The sequence below is a fragment of the Xyrauchen texanus genome, chromosome 5 (assembly GCF_025860055.1).
Source record: "Xyrauchen texanus isolate HMW12.3.18 chromosome 5, RBS_HiC_50CHRs, whole genome shotgun sequence".
In the NCBI taxonomy this organism is placed as follows: Eukaryota; Metazoa; Chordata; class Actinopteri; order Cypriniformes; family Catostomidae; genus Xyrauchen; species Xyrauchen texanus.
In genome coordinates, this window is record NC_068280.1 from 12023808 (window position 1) to 12051351 (window position 27544).

The window sequence follows — 27544 nt, forward strand, 5'->3', positions numbered from 1 at the left end:
GTATTACAAATTTATTAAATGTTTAATTTAGGTTCCAATACATTAGTTTATAAACTGAGAAAGTTTAATAGATTGAATTTAGTATTTGAGGTATAGTCAAGGTTTTCAGCAGGAGATTTCTGCCTGTCCTGATCTCTCTATTGTAAGTTAAATTAGTCGGATTGCTGAGACGATCACCTTTTCTCTTTAAATGACTCTTGGAGCCCCTAACCCAGTCGTTAAATAGTAGAGCTGATTAGATTAGTTGCTGTGCATTCGAATCACACTGTTATGCTGATGAGATCAGGGCTGGGGAATTTCCTGTAACGAGGTGACTCCTGTACCTCATTTACCTGCTTTGTTTCAGAGTGTCTCCACCTCTATGTATAATCAAGTCCCCTCACCCTTGAAAGGTATAAAACCCTATCGTACTGAGTTATAGAGTCAGACTTGGATGACTACAGCGACGCAACAGCGAGTTCTCAATAAAGAGTAATTTCTGCTTAAAAGATATCCCAACGTCTCCTGGTCTCTGCTTCGACAACGAAGAAAAAGTTTACAACACCTGTGTCTCTATTATATCAAGCAGTAGTTACTGACTGTTTGTTCATATGACAATGTATAATTAAAGATACACAAGTTTTGTTGTAATAAGTGATATCTTATAAAATTAATGAAATGTGCCATCACATTTCATGTTGGTTTAAATTTTTTTATTTTTATTTTTATTTAAATTTTATTTGACAGGGACAATGCAAACAAACATAGTGTCAAAACCAAGCATGTCACTAATGTGTTGCACATAAAGTTTATAGCTATAGCTAATTTTCAACTCCTGTCCCTGGAAGGGCTTTTATACACAATAAAATGTACATGATTAACTACTTAAATAAAAAATACAAAAATAATAATAAAAAATAATAATAATATAAACATACATACATATCATGTACAACTTTTATAATAATTAAAAATGAGTACACTTTTGGTTTATTTTTAACCAGTTTTTAAGCCTGGAAGTGAATAAAAAATTACTTTATTTAAAATAAGTAAGATCTATTATTGGATTGTATTTACGTCTGCAAACAAACCTTTTACAAGAACTGTATTAAATTTATTTCTGATTTGTTAAATCTGCTCTGTACAAATCTGAAATGATCTCATCATTTGGAAATAGACAGCAGAGGGTAGTAAATGAAATAAGAATTGCATTTCTCATTTCTAAATAATTCTTAAAAATAAATAAATAAATAAATAAAAACAACACAAAGAATTATTAGAACCGGATACCATCGTTTTATCATCCTTTTTAACAGCTCCACTGCCTCCTCCTGGTCATGATACGTGTCTATGTTGATCACTTGTGTTCAGATTTTGAAGGGAAGGCTTCTGATTTCATGACGACAAACATCTATCTCTATGTCAGTGCATTACTGCATGATAATAAAGTGCAAAAAAGTAAAGAGGGAAAATATGTGCATTTATCCATATCTGCATTTAATTTAAGCACAAATATGATGTTTAGAACAGAATGCTGTTATTTTAAGTGAGTATATGTATTAACAGAGCTTCAGCTGTGCATGGATTCTATTATATGCACACATATGGGTCACTGCATGTTGATATCAGAAATACTGAGGAAGTTCTGTGTAGTCTTGTGCGTGTGTGTGTATATATATATATATATATATATACACACACATACACTCACCTAAAGGATTATTAGGAACACCATACTAATACTGTGTTTGACCCCCTTTCACCTTCAGAACTGCCTTAATTCTACGTGGCATTGATTCAACAAGGTGCTGGAAGCATTCTTTAGAAATGTTGGCCCATATTGATAGGATAGCATCTTGCAGTTGATGGAGATTTGTGGGATGCACATCCAGGGCACGAAGCTCCCGTTCCACCACATCCCAAAGATGCTCTATTGGGTTGAGATCTGGTGACTGTGGGGGCCATTTTAGTACAGTGAACTCATTGTCATGTTCAAGAAACCAATTTGAAATGATTCGAGCTTTGTGACATGGTGCATTATCCTGCTGGAAGTAGCCATCACAGGATGGGTACATGGTGGCCATAAAGGGATGGACATGGTCAGAAACAATGCTCAGGTAGGCCGTGGCATTTAAACGATGCCCAATTGGCACTAAGGGGCCTAAAGTGTGCCAAGAAAACATCCCCCACACCATTACACCACCACCACCAGCCTGCACAGTGGTAACAAGGCATGATGGATCCATGTTCTCATTCTGTTTACGCCAAATTCTGACTCTACCATCTGAATGTCTCAACAGAAATCGAGACTCATCAGACCAGGCAACATTTTTCCAGTCTTCAACGGTCCAATTTTGGTGAGCTCTTGCAAATTGTAGCCTCTTTTTCCTATTTGTAGTGGAGATGAGTGGTACCCGGTGGGGTCTTCTGCTGTTGTAGCCCATCCGCCTCAAGGTTGTGCGTGTTGTGGCTTCACAAATGCTTTGCTGCATACCTCGGTTTTAACGAGTGGTTATTTCAGGCAAAGTTGCTCTTCTATCAGCTCGAATCAGTCGGCCCATTCTCCTCTGACCTCTAGCATCAACATGGCATTTTCGCCCACAGGACTGCCGCATACTGGATGTTTTTCCCTTTTCACACCATTCTTTGTAAACCCTAGAAATGGTTGTGCGTGAAAATCCCAGTAACTGAGCAGATTGTGAAATACTCAGACCGGCCCGTCTGGCACCAACAACCATGCCACGCTCAAAATTGCTTAAATCACCTTTCTTTCCCATTCTGACATTCAGTTTGGAGTTCAGGAGATTGTCTTGACCAGGACCACACCCCTAAATGCATTGAAGCAACTGCCATGTGATTGGTTGATTAGATAATTGCATTAATGAGAAATTGAACAGGTGTTCCTAATAATCCTTTAGGTGAGTGTATATATATGCGTTTTTTTTAATGTTTCAATTGGAAGGTTATTTCCTTTTAAAACCACTTGTAACTGGTGATCTTTAAAAAAAAAATCGTGCGCAGTGTTTGAGAAACAGGTGAGTAGGCGGCACTTCGTTGCTGTTCAAATGCATGTGGTCACGTGCGTTTTTGACCAATGGCCGAATGTGTTTGAAGTGGTCCAATTTAAAATGTTTTGGACCCAGTTTACACGTCTTTAGCATCATCTCCCAAATGCCGTTAATACCAAGTGTAAATGAGGCCGACGGCTGCTCAGTGATACTCTTTAGTACAGTCAACTACAGGTACGTGTGGCAAGAAAATAATGGGCTGAACATGGAAAGTCAAAGCAAACTGATGAAATTTGCAGCACATAGTATGCAAGATGTGTACTTTAGCCTTTATTATTGCATTGGGGTAGCATAAAATTGGTCTCAATTGGGCATGGTGGAGATGTCTATGTTAAACAGTCATATCATAAAAATAACAAAAACATCCTAGATCTTTTAAAATAAAGAATTCAAATCATTATGAAAACATCATGTAATTTTCAGAATTTAAAACTTCCTCCCCATAAACTTTTCTATTGAAACTTGGGTGTGAGGGCGGCTCATTTCGAACTTCAGTTCTATACATTTCCCATGACATCATGAACACATTTACATATCAACAATTCGGTTTTCAGTATCTCCAGCTGTTCTTGTACCTTTCCTGGCTATGTTCAGCACCTGACACTCTGCATATCTTTCTGAATGATCCCAAAAGTGGCTTAAGTTTAATTTTAACAAGATCCCTGATCATTTCAGTCTGACCTTAACAGCTTATATGACACATTACATTGTTTTGTGAACCTGTGACAATGTACTACATGGTTTGCAAATATGCTGTTATTGAAGGACTGGGATTGGCCAACTATACCGTAGATGTCTGCCACCCGACCTGGTTTAATCCATGTCTTGTGTAGCAATTGGATCAATTTTGGGTGAGAACAGACTGAAATGTAACTTCTTTTTCAATGTCCACCTTGCCATTTGCATTCTCCTTGGAGCGATCATGATTTGAAGCTTGATTACAGTTCCTTGCTCGCTTCAGAAAACATGGATTCAATTATTTGAGTTTATAGGTTACCTTTATGCTCTCTTAATGTCCTTTTTGGAGTTAGGAAATATTGGACACCATTGACTTGCATTGTATGGACAAATTCATCTTATATCTCTATCTCCAAGCTTCCCTCCCTCCAGGACATCTATAACAGGTGGTGTGTGAAAAAAGCTCAGAGGATCATCAGAGATCCAGCCACCAGAGTCATGGGCTGCTCTGACTGCTACCATCAGGCAGGCGGTATTGCAGCATCAGGACCAGAACCAGTCGACTACATGACAGTTTCTTCCCCCAAGCAATCAGACTTCTGAACACTTTATCTCTCATGATCAATACACACCAGCACTGCACTTTATTAATCTATTCTCTCACACTGGTCTGTCATAATTATATTCTCCACAATAGAACTACAACATGCATATATATATATATATATATATATATATATATATATATATATATATATATATATATATATATATATATATATACACTTTTATTTTTTATTTGTATTGTATGTGCATTCTATATTGTGTGTACTGTTTACTGTACATTGTATATTATATTGTTGATATGTAAATTGTGTGGTGTAAATATGTTGTTTATTGTAAATTGGAATATGTCTCGTTACTGTCATGACTGCTAGGTTGCTCGGAACTGCACACAAGAATTTCACCTACTATTGCACTTGTGTATATGGTCGTGTGACAATAAAAGTGATTTGATTTGATAATATCTTTGTGTTTAGTGGAAGAAAGAAAGTCATACAAGTTTGAGACTGCATAAAGTAAATGTGAGTAAATGATGAGAAAAAGCTACATTTGAAGCCCACAAGTAATCCTTGTGACTTTTTTCTTTACATGACAAGAGGGGGTTTACATAGAAGTATTGAAGGCACATCAGATAAAAATGGCCCATTTAATTCTAAAGGTCAGTGAAAGGATAGAGTAAAAACTTACCACAACGAGCATGGCATCCACTTGACTCGAACTTCATTTCTTCCCTTTTTAAACGAAATAGCATATTAAAATAAAACATGATGACAATTTCTGTTAAATTAATCTATGACTGGGATGAAGAATTAAAATGTATTTCTCATTTTTTTTCTACCTTATTGTTTCTCCATCTCAGAATTTTTTCAACAGGAAATATACCATCATATGCATCATGAGAACAATCTAAGAATCAGAATGGGGAAAAGAATCAGACTAAAATAATGAAGCATACTGATTTCAGTCCCCTACAAAAAACAGCTTCGGTTTTTAAAATCGAAACACTTACCAGCCATTTTGCGTTTTCTTGAAGGAGAAAAGAGCCCTGACTCATCACTTTCACTGGAATTTTTTCCATCATCTGTTACGTTTTCAGATCCATGTACAATTGGTGACATCAAGCCATTTGCATCTTCATTAATCTGAATTTGGCAAGAGGAACTTGCCATTACTGCATATACTTTCCTGACATTTGACTGTTCAACACTGGAATCTGAAAAAGTTCCTGATCTTGAGTTCAGGCTTTCTGCTACAGTTTGGGCCACACTGGGGGGTGATATTTGTGTCTTGTTGGTCTCAAGAATGTTCTCTGATGTAGATTCTTCACTATAACTGGTCGCAGTCGAATTTTGCGGTTCACTCAAAAGCGTCTTTTGTGAAGATGTATGACTGGTTGGGTTTTCTGTACGGGAATATTTTTTTGTGGATAAGGCAGCTTTGATCTGAGAGTCAGAAATTCTCTCAAGACAAACCTCTAACTTGGCCTTAAATTCCTTGGGCACACTAAAGGTTTGGGAATGGATTCTATTGTGCAAGCTCCAAGCGCACTGAGTGACAAATGTTTGCTCGCACTGATTACACCTGAACAGAGATCTGCTCGACGGGCTGACTTCCCGATTGTGTGCTGCCAGCCCCTGCAGAGTAGTGAACATCTGCCCACACTGGTAACAACTCTGAGGCATTGAGCACTTGTGAGTCTTGAACAGAAGATGTGTTTTAAAACTTTTTTCACATTTACGACAGATATACACACTAGGGTGATGTGCTCTGGAGGGGCTTGACTGAAGATAGCACTCGTCTGATGAACAACATAGGCAACGTCTCTGTACGCTGAGCCGCTGTCTATCTCGAAGAGCGTGAGAAGTACTATTAACATGCTTCTTTTTTATATATTTTCTTTTTTTCACCACAGTCTTAATATCCTCTGACTTGGGGTTAATTGTTAATGTGCCTATACTTGTAGATGGTCCATTGGCGGTGATTCTAGCCGTGGGCTGTGATGGAAAGTGAAACTTTGAACGTCTTCTCCCTTTCATTGATGGCATTTGCTTTGGGCTGTTTTCTACTGCAGCAGTAGTTACAGAGCTTTTCTGGGTCTCACAGCCAGATGCACCTACACAAAAATGGACAAATCAATATTGCTAAAATTTTGTGATAGCACATAACTGTATTGTTTCATAGGGACATAAAGAAAATAAGAAACTTGAATAAGAAATTTAAGTTGTGCCCACAGAAGAAAAAATTAAACTTCTTAACTAGTGACAAAAAACACTTTCAAACACTTTCGGAGCAGTTCAAGTCTTGGTGACTTTTCCTCCATTAGCCATTTTATTCGATTACGTTATTTGCAATGCTTCATGGGATTGTAGTTCAAGCCATCATAAAATACGGTACATATGTACATTGTTGTACCTCTATCTTTTTATCCGATTTTCAAATACCTTTTTGCCTCAAATCAATGTTATGTTGTAATTCACCCCGGAGCTGGTTGGTTTGGTTCATAGTTTAGAACTCTTTTATGAATAATTTTTTGAAATGTCAATGGGAAAAATGAACGGGAAAAATACTTCCAGAAATGACACGGTGAAAAAGTGGGCAGGCACTGTTGCGCTCTAGATTAAATATGAATCTATATCATTTAGTGTAAAAAAAATATATATATATATATTTATTTTTTTTTTATTAAAGATGTGTATTTCAAAAACTGATGTTTTTTTTTGTCTCCTCTTTACCTCTTAAGTGCTGTTTATAATAAACAGTTTGAGAGGTTTGACTTCCTCCATATAAAGCTTTATACTAGAATGTTCTCTGTAGAATTCAAATGGATCACATAAGTTGTGTCTCTGCGATATCGAGTTACGCTCGACTGAAACACGCAAGTTTCGCTCTGCACTGTTCACAGAGCTCTGGTGATCTTATCTCTGGAAAACGCTGATGTGCGCAGTGGCAGTACATGTGAAAGCACCCTTCATTCGCCTTGCACAGATGCATGTGTAAGTTATGAGAGTCATATTAAGTGCTTATAAAGGGCTGAATGCAAAATTAAGCTTCGGCTGCAGAATTTTCAATGCAGGAAAAACCCTGAAAACATCACCCACCAAAGTGGCTTGTATGAGTGATGGGGTTACCCACCACCATTTTTACCCGGATTTGGCAGGTTGGTGGGTGTTCACTTCAAACCCTGCTTGAAAGGCTGTCTGAAATCAGTGCCCTTACAAGGTCCCTTCATATAGGTAGCTGCCCAAGCTTTCAGACACAGCATACATCACCTTAGTGACTAATTTTCTGTGAGAACAATTCATTAAATTAGATCATTAGTGGCCACAGTGGACATAAGATGAATAAATACTGTAATTTCAATTTGTATTGTCTACCAGTACTTATTAAATAACCGGTGTTGTCTTTCGCTGTGATATGATTTATGTGTAATGCTGTCAAACTTTAATTTCTCCCAAAACGCCATCAAAGTTCTCTCTTATCTTGTCTTAAAATATTAGATTACCTCTATTACTTGACTGAGCCATCTCTGGCCCATTGGTTTTTGGATTATCCTGACTGACACCTCTGTTCCCCACTGAGGCATATCCAGCTCCGTCTTCAGACCCCTGTAAAATACAAACAATTTTGATAATTATTGATAGAGATAAAATGTGTCATTATATAGAATCTTGACATTTCCGTTGAGTTTCATTTCATAGGTGACAAAGTCAAAATTTTGCAGTTACCCAAGTTATTCAACCAAAGTTGGACAAACTTGGCAAATATTAGTTACACTTTTTTTATTAAATCACTGCTTTAATAAAATCAGCAGCATCCAATAAAAAAAAAAAAAAAAATAGTGTGCAATCTGTGCCTGCATTAGAAACATGAGAAGTGGAAACAAGGACACCATAGAATCAATAATACACATGCACACTCACCTCTGCATCTGGCCAGACAGTGTCCATGTTGGAAGTGTCAAGCTGAGAAACCATACTTGATACTTCCACCTCGTAATCTTCTCCTTTTAATTCAGACAACCTCTGGGCCCTGAAGATGGCCTCTGCCTTCTGCAGCTCACACAGCTCCAACTGCTGCTTCAGTGAGTTGATTTCCTTCCAGCTCTGGGTGATCTCCACTCTGGTGTTCAGCAGCACTTTGCTGAACATTTTGATTATCTCTGAGGTTGTCTTTATCATGAGTCCTTCAACCAGAGTCTTGAACTTAACCGCTAACAGATCCTCCACCTCCATTGTGTTTGGTAGGTGTTGGGTTCCTTACAAAGAAGTGAGTGTGGGTGTCCCACAACCTTCCTATTGTGCAGCTATACAAGAGTAAAGTTGAGTGCATCCCATTTCAAAGTGCCTTTAAATAGAGAATATAAATAAAGATGTTGAGAGTCATCACATTAATGTCTACTGATCAACGTGTAGCCACGTGGATGTGCAACAATTCACTATGAGGCTAACTGAATAGTTCACCCAAAAATGTAATATTTGTCAATTTTCTCACCCTTGTGTTGCACCAAATGTTTTCTTTTTTTTCTTTTTTTCCATAGAACACAAAAGATGCACACGCTGCTCTTTTCTACACAAGGACTGTTTATAGTGACTACAGCTGTCAAGCTCCATAAAGGAATTCCATAAATGTAGTTTATGTGACTTGTGTTATATTCAGAATCTTGTGAAGCCATATGATACTTTTGTGTAAGGAACAGCCTGAAATTTAGGTTGCTATTACCAGAATTTTCCCCCTCCTCTCTGGCTCTAAAATCAAATTTTCCATCCTGCATATTTGAACTGGCACATTGCGTTCAGTTATGACAGACACAAGAACCAATCACATTTTAGTGTTAATGATGTCATACATTTTCAAATAATTTGGACCACCTTTTATGTTTTCTTTGGAGCTTGACAACCATGATCAACAGGGTCCAAAACTTTGAAGCTCCAAAAAACACAAAGGCAGCATAATTGTAATCCATAAAACACCAGTGGTTAAATCCAAGTCTTGATATAATAGGTGTGGGTGAGAAACAGATAAATATTTAAGTCCTTTTTACTGTTAATTCTCCTTCCTGCCCAGTAGGTGGTGATATGCACGAAGAATGCATATTGGCAAAAAAAAAATGTGTAAGTGAAAGTAGAGAATGATAGTAAAAAAAGAAAAAGGACTTCAATATTTATTTGTTTCTCAAGCACACTTATATCGCTTCTGAAGACATGGATTTAACCAATGGAGTCATAAAGATTACTTTTATGCTGCCATTATATGCAATAAAAACCACTTGACTTGACTTTGGAGCTTCAAAGTGTTGGTATCCATTCACTTGCTTTGAGAGGACCTACAGAGCTTAAATATTCTTCTAAAAATCTTCATGTGCATTCAGCAGATTAGAAAACCATACACATCTGGGAAGGCATGAGGGTAAATGATGAGATAATTTTCGTTTTTGGGTGAACAATTCCTTTAAATCTGTTCCTCAAACAAAGCTAGTTATATGGCTTCAGAACACGAGTTAAATTGACTACTTTTTTGTCATTTTATTCTTTTTGGAGTTTGACAGCCCTTGGTCACTACAATGCTTTCATTGTATGGGAAAAAAGCAGAGTGAACGTTGTGCATAAGGGGCCGTTCACGCAGAACACATTTTTCCACGACCGTCTGCGCTGTTTTTCAGTTGTTTTTTATGGAAACATGAGCTACATTATAAAAACGCGGTGCTTCTGCTTTAGTTTCAACGCGGCGCGACGTTCTTCAGGACGTCGCGCCGCGTTGAGACTTGCGTAGGAGCACCGCGTTTTTTAGACAACGTGTCAGGTTTAAAAGAACGTAACTTTTAAAAATGAGACTTCAGACACGTGCTTTTTGTTCCGTTTGCTGCGTGGCGTCTTTGTTTTTAGCGCATAAACGCATTCGGGCCCCCTTTTGCATTCCTCGAGAAAAGGTCAGTCGGATTTGGGAATGAGGGTAAATAAACGATGACAGGATTTTCAGTTATTGGTTAAAATTTGCTTCAAGCAGGATACCTACATACTTACTGGTTTCAACTGGTAATAAACTATAATGCCAGACAAGTATGGAAGAAGGCTTTTTTCATCATGCAATGTACATAGAAGAGCCGTCGAAAACTTGCTGCGGATATACAAACATTTGCTTGGATTTCATTACTCAAAGCGGTTTTTGAAAACGATAAAAAAAATTGAGGATATATTATTAATAATAATAATCATTGGAACTCAGATTGGCCGCGTTGCTGGTAAAGCAATTTTTCATAACGGTATCAACATCCGGCCAGGGAATCAATCTTTGAATGCGCCTGTGCAGATTCTGGTACGCGAATTACCAAAATAATATGTTTGCAATAAAAAGAACAGTAATACTTCAAAATGAGCGTAACTTACCTTAAATAAAACAATGATTTCTTGCTCGTTTAATGTAGGCGATCAGCACTCTATGGTCGCTGTGGAGCGTTCGGCGCAACCGCAAAACGGACCGACGGGAAACAAACCCCAGTGTGACCTCATTCCCGCTCTCAGGACCCCATCACGCTTTCATGCAGACCTTAACATCACGGGAAATGTTTTTACTTCTTTTCATTGAGCGTTGAGGGTACATGTTCTGACAAACACAATTGTCCAGCCATGTTGAGCAAATTCTTCTAAAATACCCCTCAATCTTTTCTTTTGGAGAACCTCTCAATTCTATGTCCTTCTGAGATTAATGCTTTGCAAGAACCAGGACCCAGGAAACATTTTTACGTTGTGCCCTCTCCCTTCCCTGTGCCCAAAATAGTAGGTTATACCATAGAGTCATAGACAATGAGGACCTTTGTCTTTTGACACTTTGTATCTTTCTTTAAACCTTTATTTTCACCTAGCTTCTAAATTCCTGCAAACATGTCCTGTGATAGGCTTTCTCTTTGCAACAATCACAATCCACATAAAAGGGCACCAATGAAACCAAGATACACACAAACATTGATTGGCTTAATTAGTCAATACACATTGAGTTAAACAACATAAGTTATTGTGTGGCTGTTACAGGATCAAAACAGGTCCCAAAAACAACAGAGCACAGTATCACACAACTATCATTTATTCACAAGTTTACATTTTGAAGTTGTTCAAGAAATCTCTGGCTCATAGGTAACATATTTCTTTCCACAGCAGCTTCCTACAAGCAGAAAAGTACATGTTAAAACATTCTTTCAAATTTTTGAAAATTAAAAAATTGCACATATGTTTGTCAGGTTGCAAAAAGAATCAAACTTGAGAACTATTCACACATTACAAGCTTCAAAATTAAAGATGACGACACGGTCAAAAGACTGTCTAGTACCGACCGACCCCATTTGTTCTTATTCTTCATTTTCAAAAAAGTTCAAGTTTATTCACTTATGCTTTATGTATGAAATTGAAAACAGTGACATGTTCCAAAGTGATGGAAAATTATCTCATACATATTGCAGTAAATTAGACCTAATAATATGAACTAAATGACCTTATACAGTAAATTTTTTTTTTTTTTTAAATGCATATCTTAATATAAAAAACAAATACTCTAATAAATATGATGAATTCATAAAGTAATAGGCCTATGCAAATGAAGTGAAGAGATGAAATCTTATAGCATATGAACTCTAACCTTTGCTCTCCTTCGAAGGTAATCCCTGCGATTGTGTAGCATCTTAGTACATCGAACGATCACCTCTGTCTCCTTTCCATACAAATGTGGCAGTGCAGAAATGATCTGTGCAAGGACAAAGCTAGCGTGCCTTCATCTTCATTAATTTCAAATAATATAAGCTTCAATTATAAACCAGTTACTAGAAAATGGATCGGTTTAAGGGATAGTTCGCCAAAAATGGAAAATCTCTCATAATTTAATCGCCCTCATGCCATCTCTGATGTGTATGACTTCCTTTCTTCTGCTGAACACAAACGAAGAATATCTCAGATTTGTAGGTCCATACAATGCAAGTGAATGCGACTAGGCCTTTGAAGCTCCAAAAAGGAGATAAAGTGAGCATAAAAGTAATCCATACGACTCCAGTGGTTAACTCAATGTCTTTTGAAGTGATCCAGTTGGTTTTGTGTGAGAACAGACCAAAATATAACTCCTTTTTCACTGTACATCTTGTCATTGCTGTCTCTAGGCACAATCATGATTACATGATTACTAATTACTATTACTGCGCTTGACACATGCGCAGAGTGCTAGATGGTGCCATAGGAAGTGTAATCGAGCTTGAAGTCATGAACGCCAAGGAGACTGCAAATGTCAAGATTTACAGTGAAAAAGGAGGTCTGTTTTCACCCAAAACCAACTGAATCACTTGGATTCAGTTGACATGGATTTAACCATGAGTCGTATGGATTCATTTTCTGCCACTTGATCTCCTTTTTGGAGCTTCAAAGGCCTGATCACCATTCACTTGCATTGTATGGACCAACAGAACTAAGATGTTCTTCTAAAAATCTTTGTTTGTGTTCTGCAGAAGAAAGAAAGTCATACAAATCAGGGCATGAGTGTGAGTAAATGAATAGAGAATTACATTTTTGGGTGAACGACCCCTTTAATCAAATGACCAAGTGAAGAGGATCTAACCTTTGCTGTAATTGGGCCCCACTCAATATTCCTGCTATAGCATGCCCTCTGCCAAACCTGAAACTGTGTCAGGATCTCCCTGGCCACTACCTGTGTAAGAAACAAATTAAACGGGTGGTTTAAATAATGTTCAAAAGCCCAACATTTATTTGCAATCATTTTGCTTTATTGCTTACGCTGAATGTTCTCCGCCTGTTTATGGGGTGCAGTTTTCCTTGTTCTGTGGAGGGACATTCCGCAAACCTTCGGCCAATCTACAAAATACACAACACCAAATTAGTAAAACAGAGTTGTATTGTTTCATTTCTATTATAATGTAACATTTAATGCTTCTATAATATTCTTTTCATAAGTAAAATATATATTTATATATATATTTTTTTCTTTTGGAGAATAGACTGACTGCTTTGTATTAAAATATACTGTTTACTAGATGAATAGTGTAGTGCTCAATTTGTTTAATGTGTATATGAGTTATGTTACTGTTTATTTTCAGAAAAGACAAAGTCAGTTCTGCAATAACACAGTTGAGAATGATAATTTAAGATTATATTTTATAGGGAGTGCAGAAAGGTTGTCTGTAAACCTTTTAGAAATACAGTATCTGTTGTATTATTTCAGTTTCACCTCTTGTCCCATTCAAGTCGAAATAATCAATACAAAATATCTAAACATACAACAGTTACTGTATAAAATTAAAAGTAACACATTGTGCTAAGATGCACTGCTTTTGTCAGAATTTTTTTTCAAATCCATTATATTATGTCTTTTATGCTAGGGAATCAGTTGAATTTGATGTGCATTTTCTTAATCAATATTTTGCTCAAAAATATTGGTTAAAAAATATATATATATTTCCACCAAATAGTCATTTGTAAAGACTTGGGCCTCCATGAACTCATCATTAGGCAGGTTGTTTATACATGAAAGAAATGTATAATCACTGATAATGTTACTTTACCTAGAGAAGTTGTCTGATAACTATTACTCCAAGACAAGAAACAAGACACAATACTTAAGTATCTTGGAAATAAGGCTAGTCTTGCACTGTTCTTTAATCCACAAATCAATAGTAGAATTATCTTTCATAAGAAAAAAAGACAAAAGAAAAATGACAGAAATGGATGAAATGTAGTGTTTTGGAATGGATTTCGATGGAATGTAGCATGTTTGTCTGCAGTCGTTGCTGCTCAGGAAGGTAAATCTGAAAGTTAATTTCTCTTTCCCAACAGTAGACTTTGAATGTTGGATCAATAGAGACTTATTTTAATTCACAATTTAATTTATTTTTATTGATTACAATTTTGAATGTCAGGGCTCCGTTTTAGTGAAATTGTCCTTAAATGTACTTCAGCAAATAGGACATCCCCAATTGCTTGAAGACATACAAAACATAACATAAACTATGCAAATCATTTTACATAGATAATACAACAGCAAAACAATTCCTGTTGAATTAATTCAATGGTAACCGTTTCTAAATAGAGCGTAACAGTGTTCATCTAGTTGACCTGGTTATGTAAGTATTTTTCCCATTCATATTTTCCATATGGATTTCATAAAATCCTTCTTGAACCAATCAAAACAGCTTCGAGGCGAATCACATCATTACAAACTTTGATTTGAAGCAACAACCAAAAAAAAGTTATTTGAAAATCTGACAAAAAGCCTGTGTATATAATTACGGTAGCTGTTTAAAAACTATAGACAAATATAAAAGTATTGACTTAAAGTTGTTGATTATAAGTATAAAAACAATGCATTTTATGTTTATTGCAAAATATTTATTAAGTAGTTTGTCATTCACAGTGTTTCATGGGATTGGGCGGAACTGAGATCTTTCCACACATTTTGTTGGTCGCGATTCTTTGATTGGCGAGTTTTTCACTTCTGGATCATGGATAATGTAGTTCTTTATCAGAAAATGCACTGTTGAAGTTGAAATAACGCAAACGTACGACTTCAACAGAAGCATATAAATATCATGTAACAACCTCGGAGCTCACGGTAGGTCTGTCTTTAAAGGTCAATAAGTTATCATTAAAAATCAATTCCCCTATGAAAAAATGAGTGGGACATTTACCCCTGGAACTGACAATGTTGTGCTCTAGAGGTCAGAGGTCTTGGTACTAAATCATAGTATCATAAAAAGCCCCTTAAAGGACAGGGTGGGAATTTCTTTTCTGTAATAATTTTACGTGCACTCAAAATAGTTTGGGTGCCCTTGCAATAAGTTTTGCATTCTCTTGAAATAGATTTACCATGGTTTTCCTACAGTAACCATATTTTAATAAAGTGATAATACAGGAAAACTAAAACTATGTTAATAAAAATCATAATTTTGTGGTTATGGTTTTACAATACAAATACAATATTTTAACTATGGTTTTACTTATTACTACTATTGTAGTAACCATGACTGTTGTAGGCTAACCATGTTTCATTTTTTGATGGAAACCCTGGTTTTACTATAGTAATATTATTGTATTAACTATTAAAATTAAGTTAAGTAACCATGCTTTTTTGATGGAAACCAAGGTTTTAATACAGTATAATGTATCCATATAGTAACCATGTTTTTACTAAATAAACTATGGTATTTCTTGTGGTTACTATGGTTTTACAACAAATAATGTACAGTAAAACCATAATAACCACAAAATTATGATTTTATTTCCATAATTTTAATTTTCCTGTATTATTACTATGGTTTTACTAAGAATATCAAGGTTAAAATATGGTTACTAAAGTAAAACCATGGTAAATTTTTTTGCAAGGGCATGCAAAACTTATAGCAAGGGAACGCAAACTATTTCAGAAAAAAATAAATCCATCCCTGCCCTCTAAGGGGCTCTGTAGGAACCCTACAGACCATACAGAGGTTCCTACAGAAGGGGGGGGGGGGTGACTTATATTTCATTATATGTTTATTTACTAATATTATTTCATGCATACGGATTTGTCCAGGTGCATTACAGGTCTTTAGGTGTCTTTAAGGGTTCGATGTTTGCAAAAGGGTTGTTAAGATCCTCTTATGTTCTATCTGATGTTTTGTGCCTGGTTGCAACTGGAGGTTGGCTGCCCGTGAGCTCTCACCACTCTTAGCTCTATATGGGTGTATACAGGTATGGGATTTGGATAAAATACAGATAGCAAAAGGGAGTTTCCATTCTCAAGGATAAAACATGTATAGAGACTAAGGATATTTTAATATACCCCAAAAGAGCAGACCATTGACAATATGTAAACATTAGACCAATTCAGGATCAGTTAAATTAGAATTTTATGTGAAATCAGAACATAAATGCTGAGTTTCTTAAGTTGAAAAGTAGATAGATTTATTTCCCTCCTCTTCCATGGATTTTCATTAAATGAGCCATCATTTGCCTGGGACCCAGAAAGGTCTTTCCACACTGAGAGCAACTATAAGTCTTCCCTGCGTGGCTGTGCCTTCTGAGATGAACTCGCAAGTTGGTGGCTCGATTGAACCTCATCCCGCATTGATTACAGCTGAAGAGCTTCTCCCGCGTATGGATGTTCTGATGCTGCTTAAAGTTGCTCAGCCGAGCGAAGGCCTTGCCGCAGTGTGGACAGACGTGTGGTCTCTCCCCTGAGTGGTGTTGCTGGTGAACCTTGAGCTCAAAGTTGTATGCAAATGTCTGATCACACTGGGTACAACTCAGAGGTTTCTTGCCTTTGTGGATCAGCATATGGGCCCTGAGGTCACATGCTCTCACATAAGTTCTTCCACAATGGGTGCAACGGTGGTGACTTTCTACATGGATATGTTCATGCTTTGCTTGGCTTATTATTTTCTTGCCTGGACAAACATCATCATGAGAATAGGGGATGGAACTTTCTGAACCACAAGTTGGTCTGTTTTCTTGTTGGACATGTGAATTTGACCTCCCTGGTAAGCTGGATAGCACCAGCTCTGTTGTGCTTAATTGACTATGTTGTGCCCTAATACCTTGATGTATCAATGTGTTCACTGAATAAGTTGTGAAATATGAGGTGGCGTCTGGCATTTCGAGAGAGTTTAGACTTGGAAAGCTTTCTACCTGTATCTCCTCCTGATCACTAGACCCTCTGAGCTCTTCGTGACTCGGATCAACCATTTCAGCATGGCAACCATCATCTCTATCGCTATCCCACACTGGAACCATCTCTTCCTCATCCTTGACAGGTAGAAGATCCAGCTCTGTCTCTGATTTTACTCTACTGTTTGGTGAAGACGGTGCCAAATCATTATGCCCATCCTCAGCCAAAGGACTTTGTAACAGTTTTGCGTGATTGAAGTCCATTTCCTTATCAAGAGTGAAGTCCTTTTCAGATTCATCTATGTCATTCACTCTAGGTTTAAAGTCACAAGTGGACTCGCTATGAACTGCTGCATTGTCCAGAAGTCTCTGTAGAACTTCCAGAGGAATCTGTGCATTGGAGTTGGTGTGAGCTGCGGTGATCTCATTAGCACTCTGTTTGTGTACATCATGCTTCTCTTTAGAATGCAAGTGTGTTGCTTTGTCTATGTTAGGCTCCAACTGCTGTCTTATACTCCACACCTTTTCAGTCAGTGGAGCCCCTGTGGTAGACTGATCTCTCAAGTTTAGGCCTAAACAACAGGGGAACCAAAAGAGAATTAACAACGTAATTTAAAGAACAAAATATAGTTTTTTTTAATTAAATTGAAAATACTGTCATTATTTGCTTACTTTTATGCCATTCCAAACCCATCAACAGTTATTTTTGCCATAGAACACAAAAGTTGAATGAAAGGATAAAAAAAACATCTTTGTCTTTTCGTTCAGTGACCTTGCTTGTCAAGCTCTAAAAATAACCTAAAGATAGGCACCATAAAGTAGGGTTGGACAATATACTGTTATCATGGCGACAATATAAAGTGTCAATTGATAGAGATTTTGCTATATCGTGTTAATTATTATTAGTTATATTTAAATATTCAAGTGTGTGGTGTGTGCGTATCTATCAGTGGACAGGGCTTCAAGTGAGACAGAGAAAATTAAAGAGACGTGGACATGGTTTTTCTGACATTAAAATTGTTTAAGAAATTCAGCAAATTCAATGACATTCATCTTGCGTTTGGCACCTTCATTAAAGCTAAATTTGCTTCACATCTGACATGCACATCTGTGTTTCACATGGTTTCACACGCAATCTCTGGTGAGTTCAGCAGGCTTCACAATATTTGTGCTCCAAAATTTACTTGACCCTTTTAAGTTCTAAATTCTTTTTTATTTTTTTTTACCCTAAAGCACTATGGCAGGGCTCCAGATTGTGACTAAAATGGCCGACCAAAAATAATTGATTGCCACAATAATATAAAATCTAGTCACCATTGGCGACAGTCGGGTTGTTTGCATTCATATGCAGTTTCGTCAGATATTATCTTGTGAGTTATTGAATACACCTTAGAGCGTGCACCAGTGTGTCTCACGACACTTTTCACCCATTCTGTTGTGATGAGCTCGCTGCATGCAACAACAAACGCAGCGCGAGAGAGTCGTGAACAAATGACTCTTTTGAACCGGATCTTTTACATGAATCACCTGAAAGAAACTGAAGGTTTAAACTCTTGAGCTCAGGTTAGCAGTTTGATTCAGAGTCACTTTCTCAGCAAATCAGCGTAGTGTAAGTGAGTTCACAACTAGGAGCACAGACATTTCAAAATATTAGAAAATATTAGGCAAGTAGTTTTAATGTTGTGGCTGATCGGTGTATATGAGCTTTTGACACAGGACAATTGAGGGACTTGTACACAACTATTAAACACGGTGCAAACATTCATTGATGTTCAAGAAGGCAGAACATTACCATATGCATATTATAATTTATGTTAATATCTGTTTATGTAGATTCTGAAGGGCAGTACTAAAAAAAAGTTTTATCTCTTATATGTGTACAAATTATTAAATGGGTGTTAACATTTATGAGACAAAAGAGGAATCCAAACTTATCTTCTGAATTATACAAACTGTATTTTAAACCTCATATTAATGGGTTAATATCAGGAGTTTTCCTTTTCTTCTGCTTTGTATCTTCTAAATATAGCAATTCTGTGGTTAGGTGACTAAAAACAGCCATTTGGCTCCTTAATGTTTCAGTTTAGGAGCCAATGGCTCTGAAGTTATTGTTTTAGTCTGGAGCCCTGTATGGAGGATATCAAACATCTCAAATGGCTAGACAGCCCGACATTCAAACCAACACTGACTTCTCAACATTTTACCCACTGCGACACACTTTTTTTTTTAATGCCACCCAATAATGACCAAACAGAGTATTCTTCTAATTGGTCATATGTACTCATGACAGAAAAGATCTCGTGACCCAGCAGACAGAGTGGGTTGCGACCCATTGGCTGAGAAACCCTGCTTTAAACCACAAGTAATTTATTACATTGAACAAAATGGCCATAGTGGCTCTCCCAGTGGCTACAACTTCCATTTTATTGCAAGAAGCAATGATACTGTCCTCTTGAACACATGAGATGGGAACACTGCTTTATTCGCAAATAATTGTATTTTTCTTCCAAGTTACGAATTTCGTAGAGCGTTTGGCATTTACGAAGAGCATTTGGCTTTAGAGCAAAATTAGCAGTGAATTCTGACTCCAATTTCTTTCCTCACACAAAGCTATCGTAACTTCGTAAGTCAAATATAGCATGGGTCGCACTGAATACTTTTACAAACCGGCCTTGTATGGAAAAGACTTCATTCTTCGAAATATCTACATTTTTGTTCAGCTGGAAAAAACTAAATAATAATCAGCATAGGGGCTGGGAACGACATGATGTTGAATAATGACACCATTTTTATTGTTTGGTGAAATTTTTGTGAAAGAAATCATCTACTGAAAAAAGATATTGGAAGGAAACATCATTTGTTTTTGATTCTACAATGGGGTCCTGCTATGGTCCCGTTTTAAATCCTGTGTGTTTGAACTCACCTGGAACTGTCTCTACCTGTCGGCTTTCATCTCCTGTTCGGCCACAGTCTGTGAACTGTAACTTCTTCCCCCGTTCGCATTCTCTCTCCCTCAGTTTAGTTTCAGACAACTGCAGCTTTCGTCTCAAGAGTTCCACCTCCTGTTTACAACGACCCACTTCCTCGAGGAAGCTGTCCTCCACCAGCCTGGTTATCTCAAACATGGCGGATTTGAGGATGGTCTCCATGACAACGGAGAGCTGAGACTGGAATGTGAGGAAAAAGCCTTCTGACATTGTCCGGTCACCTTGAGGGCACTTTTGATTATGTGATGCAAGGAAAATTTTGTCTGAATAATTTTGACTCGGAGGAAAACAACCACCCTGAAAAAGAAACAGATTCTGTGGCATTAGGGCCATTACACATTAATAACTTAATTACCATACAAATAATTAAATAATATCCTGGGCTTCATAGAAAGCAAGCAGTTTTAATGCCCAGGTATCACGTGCCCTAATGTAAATATACAGAGGACATGATTTCGGTCACCAGGTGGGCGTTTCGTTTCGGTTACTGTTGTTTGTATAGCCACGTGCACGATAGAGCATAGTCTCATTATTACTACAGCATTATAAACACACGAGATTATTAATAACAAGTGTATAAATGTACTTAAATGTGTATTGACACGGTTCACTAATATAGATAGCAAACCACCTCTCTTCAGGCCTGTTATGTAAAAGAAACAACATGGACAATGACATATGATACACAATATTTAGACTGTAAATACCTTTTTGAAAACGATCCTCGTGCAGCGGATTTCTTAAAGCTCTTGCGCTGAATTATCTGAATATAGACGTTATTGATACCGTAAAATGATGATTGAAGTGTACAGCGTCGTCTTCGCCGGATGTAGGAAATTTTGGTCGTATCCTGTCTTAGTGCCCCGTAGTGGAGTGGAGGATGTCATATCATACGAGATAATCGCATGTCGTTCTTTTGCTGAACACAAAGATTTTTAGAATATTCCAGCTCTGTAGGTCCTCAATGTGAATGGGTACCAATATTTTGAACCACCAAAAAGTACATTAACTTAAGGCAGCATAAAGTAATCCATGTATTTAGAAGCGATATGTTGGTGTGGGTGAGAAGAAAATCAATATATCAGTCTTTTTTTTACTATAAATTCTCCTCGCTGCCCAGGAGGTGGCGATATGCACAAAGAATGTGAATCACCAAAAACAAAAGAACAAGAATGTGGAAGTGAAAGAAGAGATATATAGTTTAAAAAAGACTTAAATATTGATGTTTCTCACCCACACTTATCATAACGATTCAGAAGACATGCATAATGTTTTATGGATTGCTTTTATGCTGACTTTGTGCTTTTTGGAGTTTTAAATTAGATTACAGAGATGAGATATTCTTCTAAAAATGTTTGTTTGTGTTCAGCAGAAGAAAAAAAATTCACACACCTGGGATGGCATGAGGGCGTGTAAATGACGAGAGAATACATTTTTTTGCGTGAACTATCCCTTTAAAATTAACAGTTCAAAACCTGCGCCCTCTTCAATATGTTGCACTGCATCTAGTCTTTTTAGTGCAAGGATGTGTTCAGTCTGAATAGTCCTTCAAAAACAACTTCAACTGTTAAAATAGCGTCTTGAGACACTTGTGTTTGTAGCGCTGCTTCTAGTTTATTTAGCCAAATTACACATTCGGTGTGAATGGCCCCTAAGCCACAATTAAAATTGCATTAGATTAAAAAAATGATCATACTATGGGGAAAACATTTGAAACATGTGCAAAAAGATGATGTTTCTAAGGTTTTAAATTACAAACCAGATATACAGATATAGATGTTTAAAAAAAAAAAAAATGTCCAGAGTTCATACACTCATAATAAAATTCAATGAAATTGAAATGTGAAATTATTAACTAAAATGAATCAAAATGACATATATATATATATATCTATATATATATAATTTTTATTAAATATTACTCAATTCAATTTGACAATTTTGAAATAGAACATTCTATTTCTAAAATTCTAAAGTGAATTTAAAATTTAAATGTTAAAATGTATGTTTTGTAACTTAATGCAGCCCCCTTAAATTATTTGGCCAGTTCATGAATAATTTATTTGATTTTATACTATTTATATATGTGAACAATTTCATGTCTCTCCTTATATTTTTCACCTGGTCGAGGTTGATAAGGGTTTTAGAAAGTAATTAGTAATAAGTAAAGCAATAACTTTTCAAACAGAGTAATTATTACAGTAAGCTAATTACATTGTAGAAGATGTAATTAGTAGTTAGTAATTCATAATTTTTTAGTTACTTACCCAACACTGATTACATCACCTTTAACAGTACATCGTTGAGTTGATGTGTTTTCTTGATCAAAACTTGAAAAAAGTCCCATGTTAAGTGAGACAAACCCCATAGGCAGGGATAATTTCCAAAACATTGGGTGAATCCAACTAATTCATATTTTCATATTATGTATAAATACATTTAAATGTTAATACATCATGGTAGTATTTAGTTTCTGTTTCCAGACAGGATTATTTTTATTTCACGATACAGTAATGAGAATTCTGGGGGGAAATGTGCTTAACTCTCATGTTAAATATATATTTAGTAAAATAATATAATATTTAGTCAAATAATATAACAGGTCAAATATAATTTCTTAAAGCAGGAAAAGTGTTCTGCTTTGATTTGTTTGCTAGATATCATAATATGATTGTAATTGCCCCTGAGTGATCTAGTCATTTGTCTCCCACTGCAAATTAAAATTAGCACAATATTAAACACAATTCAGCAAGTCAGCAAAACAAAGAACCTCCACAAATATCTCCTGTGTGTAACACAGATAAATGAAGGACGTATTCCATCACATCTTGTCATATATTGGAGTGTGTGAATTCAGAGTGAATTCTCTGATGCCTTTTCAAGTTGCATTTCTGGGTAAACCTTTTACCACAGTCTGTGCAGATATAAGGTCTCTCACCCGTGTGGACCCTGCGGTGAGCTTTCAAGTTACTCAGTTTTGTGAAGCTTTTGCTGCAGATTGTACAGCAGAACTGCCTCTCTCCTGTGTGGATCTGTTGGTGAGCTCTGAGGTGGCAAAGGTGAGAAAAGCCTTTTCCACACTGGTTGCAATCGTGTGTTGTCCTCGCCGAATTGTGTCGGGTGTCACCCTGAACCCTCATATTGATCACCTGTGGGAGACCCCTTCCTTGGTGTACGGTGCTGAAACTTCTTTCACCTGTACCGGCTCCTTCAGTGTATTGATGGAGTTGAGATGGTTTTGGAGCGGGAAGGCCTTTGCAGATGGAATGTACCATGTTTACATCATTGGCACCTTTATCTGAAACAACCGCATTGGTATATAGAACAACTTTTGTGTTCTTCCTAACTGAATGCTGTATGGTTTGCGGTGCAAGGCCCTGAACATTGATAGGAGGCACAGGATATGGAACTCGCTCCTCAACTTGAGGTCTAGCAGTGACGGGATCGCCAGGCTTAAGTTCCAATTGTGTCTTTTTAGCACTACTGTGAGCAGAAACCATTGGAGGCCTAATCCTATCAATGTCTTCCCAGTCTGTTGGAAGCATCACTACAACTTCTTGTTTAATGGATCCCGAGTCTAGGCTGCCTACTTGCGGTCTCAAACCCTGAGACTGAGTAGATGATGAAGTCCTGACTGGTTCTGGCTGAGGAAGAGGGTCTGTTTTAGAACTAAACCATTTTGGTTGGTTCCTGTGTAACACGTCATCCTCATTCCCAGGCTTCTCAGTGCAAGGTGTGCCACCACTTGGTTTGTTCTTTAGTGTCCTGTGGTCAGAGTCAGTATCATCCAGCCCAATGGTTTCTTCCAGTTGGTTATGAGAATCCTTTTGTTTGTGTACTTGAGAATGCATTAATAGGCAAGCTTGATTATCTCTAGCCACGGTGGCCTCCTCTTTCACTTCTCCTACATCCTTAGGTCCATCCTCTAGAACAGCCTGCCATGGACAGATTATGCACAAATGATAGACCACTTATAACAAATTATAGTAACTTTTCAGGTTTTAACAAAACATCCCAGCAAATTAAAAAGTATTAGGAAGTATTTGGACTCAAAATGTATGAATTTCATTGCACACATAACAAAATATCAAACCAAGTGACATCTGAACACAATATGATTCTAGACCTTTTCTAAAAACGAACTTAAATTTTCTAAGCCATGTCAAAGTCATTTATAGTGTATGTATGAAATAATTTCCAAGTTTACGGAGACGTCCTAAAGAGTAATCACACTTAAGACCCATAAGTCCCACTATATTGGACAATCAGAACAAATATGTTTGTTGAAATATTTGGCATGAAAAGTGGACTGCTACTATCTTACTTTAAAATAAATCCCATTTGGTTTAATATTTTGTAATCTAATGCAGGGTTTTGATGCCTAGGGCCCAAATACGATAATCCCCTTGCAAGGGACCCCCGTTCCTAAAATATATATATTTTTATTATTAAGTAAAATATATATAATTTTAATATTAAGTTGTTTTATTTCAACCTTAATGGAATGTATTTGTATAGCACTTTCACAATACATATTATTCCAAAGCAGCTTTACTTAGAATATAGCCTGACAACCCCCAGTGAGCAAACTAAATGTGACAGATACAGGTTCCTGAATTGTTTTATCACAGAGATATATGCAGATAATTATAATTTTTTGTTAAAACTAGGGCTGTCAAAAGAATACATTTTAGATTCATCTCATGATTTACAACCAGTCTTTAGAAAGCAGAACAAAACAGTGATAATGTAAAATTATGTAATGTCAAACTTTTTTCTTTTACATTTTTACACTTTTCTTTCTGCGACTCACTAGGCCCCCCGGACCCCAGCTTGAAAACCACTGATCTATGCAATGGCATTAATACATTGCGTGTCTTAAAGGGATAGTTCCCCAAAATATGAATATTTTTTAATCATTTACTCACCTTCAGATGTGTATGACTTTCTTTTTCAGCAGAACACAAATGAGCATATTTAGAAGTATATTGCTGCTCTGTAGGTCCTCACAATGCAAGTGAATGGTGACTACAATTTAAAAGCACATAAAGGCAGCATAAAAGCAATCCATAGGACTCCAGTGGTTAAATCTATAACTTAAGTGATATGATAGGTGTGGGTAAGAAACTGATCAATATTTAAAGGTGCTGTATGCAATTTTTTCATGGAAATGTATGCAAAAAAAAATTCTACTCCCTTAAAAATATTAATGAAATAAGTGCCCTGAGATATTTCACTGGTTTCTGTGACAGCTGTAGACTTTGTAAACAGCCAACAAAAATGTATTCGCGGACCATGGACATTGCCGCTTTTCCTGTCAATCCTTTTGCTCTTTCTCATCGTGTTGTACTTGCAGCAAATTAATGAGGCTTACTGACATTTTTAAGCCATGTTGTTCATAACAGTTTTGAGTTGAGGGAGCTATTTTGCTGCTGTTGTTTTTAACAAACATTTCTGCCTGATGTTGGTCTCAATAAAGCTTATTTGGTATCTTTGGAGTGCAGGGTTTGGAAAGAGGGGGCATGGCTAATTCAATGGCCCAGCTTCATGGAAGTAGAATAATTCTCCTTCCTACCCAGTAGGTGGCGATATACATGAAGAATGCAAATCACCAAAAGCAAAAGAAAAGAAGAGTTTGAAAGTGAAAGTGGAGATTTATAGTAAAAAAAGGACTTCAATATTGATCTGTTTCTCACCAACATTTATCATATCACTTCTGAAGATATGGATTTACCCACAGAGTATGGATTACTTTTATGCTGCCTTTAGATGCTTTTTGGCCCCTCAAAGTACTGGCCACCATTCACTTACATTAAATGGACCTTCAAAGCTGAGACATTCTTCAAGTAAGTAAGTCAACTGGGATAGCATGAGGGTGAGTAAATTATTATATTATTATTATAATTAACATTTTTGGGTAAACTCTCCCTTTAAGTGTCCAAATCTTTCTGGTAAAACAACATCGTACACACATTTTGCTGAGTTTCTAGGACCGTTGAAGGCTTCTCCTGGTTTGACATTGTGCTTCCCTTGGCACTACACCTCCAACTTCTGTCAGAGGCTTTCTCCTGCTTTAGAATAAGGGGTTGGCCCAAACCTTTCAAAATGAACAGAGAAAAGAGGAACATTCAGCGACAGATCCCGGCTTATAGTAGAGTCTCAAAGATTTTCCATTGCATATCAATCTCTCTGAAAGTCATTGCTTTATACTTACCGCACTGTGTATCTGTGCCTCTGTTTAGTATTCTCCTCTTGGGCACTGCTGTCCGACCACAGTCCACACAACGCACCCTCTTGAACCTCTCCCGTTCCCTCAGTTTAGCCTCCGACACGATCAGCCTTCGTCTCAACACCTCCGCCTCGCGTTTCCCGCGATCCATCTGCTCCAAGAAGCTCTCCTCCACTAACCTGGTGATCTCGTACATTGTGGTCTTGAGGACAGTTTCCATGACCGCAGACAACTGTGTCTGGAACGAGAGGACGAGTGTGTCCGTCATCCTGTATCTGATCTCCTCGGTTCTTCTCGAAAATCTCGTCCTTATAGAAATTATTTAGATGCTAATTGCATCGAGTGACGACTGACAGTGGTCATTGACATTGATTGATTTATGATTTCTCTTTCTGTTTTATATTGAATGCCAAGTCAAGACATTTAACACAATGGAATTGTTGCACTTGCCGCTTTATAAGGACAATCAATCAAAGCTTGATCATAAATCGCAGCGGGTTAAATGGTGTTAGCATGTAGCTGATGATATTTGCTTCACAATATGAGCCGCAATCAGGAATAAATACACAAGCACGCGTAACTCGTCGGATAGTGTCCAGATAACTGTAGTAAATACTATCTATTTTATTTTGTGTGAGCAACGGCATGTTTGACTAAAGCATCATTCAGCTTGTCATGACTGAGCGCTGCACACTGACACTAATTTTGTTGTGTGTGACGTCACGAGTTGTACGGTGGCCACAATGGACAATGCTTTATTATTTTAAAAGTTGACATGATATAATATTATACAAAATACACTGGTTGGCCAAAAGAAAAATAATTATAAAAAATGGTATACTCTAATATTTCGTTGGGCAGCCTTTAGCTTTGATTACATTCATCGTGTCATTGTTTCAACAACCTTATGCAATGTCACAACATTTATTTCCTTCCAGAATTGCATTAATTTTTGGCCGAGATCTTGTATTGATGACGGGAGAGTCAAACCTCCAGCACATCCCAAAGACTTTCAATGGAGTTAAGGTCAGGACTCTGTGGTGGCCAATTCATGTGTGAAAATTATTCCTCATGCTGCCTGAACAACTCATTGACAATTTGAGACAGATTAATTTTGGCATTGTCGTACTGGAATATGCCGGAGCCATCAGGGAAGAAAACATCCATTGATGGGATAACCTGGTCATTCAGTACATTCATGTAGTCAGCTGACTTCATTGAGCACAATGTTGCAGAGCCTAGACCTGACCAATTGAAGCACCCCCAGATCATAACACTGCCTCCAGAGGCTTATGCAGTGGGCACTATGCATGACGGGTGCATCGCTTCATTTCTTACCCTCACACACGTTTTAGTGATCTCCGATTTTTAGTGATCTCATCTGAGATTTTTTTCCGACCGCATTTCTTT

The 27544-nt window shown here is 37.1% G+C and overlaps 3 protein-coding genes across 3 annotated transcripts; all 3 read right to left on the bottom strand.

Moving 5' to 3' along the window:
* Positions 1-1381: 1381 nt before the first annotated feature.
* LOC127643831 (zinc finger protein 354A-like) lies at positions 1382-10770 on the bottom strand. The gene is made up of 7 exons (XM_052126742.1): positions 10673-10770; positions 8210-8633; positions 7792-7894; positions 5299-6402; positions 5128-5195; positions 4977-5020; positions 1382-1412 (listed from the first exon to the last, which is right to left on the bottom strand). Exons 2-7 carry the CDS (start codon positions 8519-8521, stop codon positions 1397-1399), a joined length of 1647 nt encoding a protein of 548 aa, XP_051982702.1. The 5' UTR covers positions 8522-8633; positions 10673-10770; the 3' UTR covers positions 1382-1396.
* LOC127643837 (uncharacterized) lies at positions 10681-20730 on the bottom strand. The gene is made up of 8 exons (XM_052126748.1): positions 20613-20730; positions 19842-20202; positions 16940-17490; positions 13055-13132; positions 12879-12968; positions 11916-12020; positions 11382-11444; positions 10681-10832 (listed from the first exon to the last, which is right to left on the bottom strand). Exons 2-8 carry the CDS (start codon positions 20113-20115, stop codon positions 10815-10817), a joined length of 1179 nt encoding a protein of 392 aa, XP_051982708.1. The 5' UTR covers positions 20116-20202; positions 20613-20730; the 3' UTR covers positions 10681-10814.
* A 1196-nt stretch (positions 20731-21926) lies between these two features.
* Positions 21927-26836, bottom strand: LOC127643834 (zinc finger and SCAN domain-containing protein 10-like). The gene is made up of 3 exons (XM_052126744.1): positions 26120-26836; positions 25878-26002; positions 21927-23840 (listed from the first exon to the last, which is right to left on the bottom strand). Exons 1-3 carry the CDS (start codon positions 26400-26402, stop codon positions 22737-22739), a joined length of 1512 nt encoding a protein of 503 aa, XP_051982704.1. The 5' UTR covers positions 26403-26836; the 3' UTR covers positions 21927-22736.
* Positions 26837-27544: the final 708 nt, after the last annotated feature.

What these genes read in the sequence shown, in the direction of transcription:
- LOC127643837 (XM_052126748.1), bottom strand. Translation starts at nt 20,115, where the DNA reads ATGTCAGAAGGCTTTTTCCTCACATTCCAGTCTCAGCTCTCCGTTGTC. An exon ending in GGGGCCCAATTACAGCAAAG is followed by an intron (nt 12,021 to 12,878) that starts GTTAGATCCTCT and finishes GTCCTTGCACAG; the next exon opens with ATCATTTCTGCACTGCCACA. An exon ending in ACCTTCGAAGGAGAGCAAAG is followed by an intron (nt 11,445 to 11,915) that starts GTTAGAGTTCAT and finishes TTCTGCTTGTAG; the next exon opens with GAAGCTGCTGTGGAAAGAAA.
- LOC127643834 (XM_052126744.1), bottom strand. Translation starts at nt 26,402, where the DNA reads ATGACGGACACACTCGTCCTCTCGTTCCAGACACAGTTGTCTGCGGTC. An exon ending in AGGCACAGATACACAGTGCG is followed by an intron (nt 26,003 to 26,119) that starts GTAAGTATAAAG and finishes TCATTTTGAAAG; the next exon opens with GTTTGGGCCAACCCCTTATT. An exon ending in TCCTAGAAACTCAGCAAAAT is followed by an intron (nt 23,841 to 25,877) that starts GTGTGTACGATG and finishes TGTCCATGGCAG; the next exon opens with GCTGTTCTAGAGGATGGACC.
- LOC127643831 (XM_052126742.1), bottom strand. Translation starts at nt 8,521, where the DNA reads ATGGAGGTGGAGGATCTGTTAGCGGTTAAGTTCAAGACTCTGGTTGAA. An exon ending in GGCTCAGTCAAGTAATAGAG is followed by an intron (nt 6,403 to 7,791) that starts GTAATCTAATAT and finishes ATTTTTGTGTAG; the next exon opens with GTGCATCTGGCTGTGAGACC. An exon ending in AAGAAAACGCAAAATGGCTG is followed by an intron (nt 5,196 to 5,298) that starts GTAAGTGTTTCG and finishes TCTGATTCTTAG; the next exon opens with ATTGTTCTCATGATGCATAT.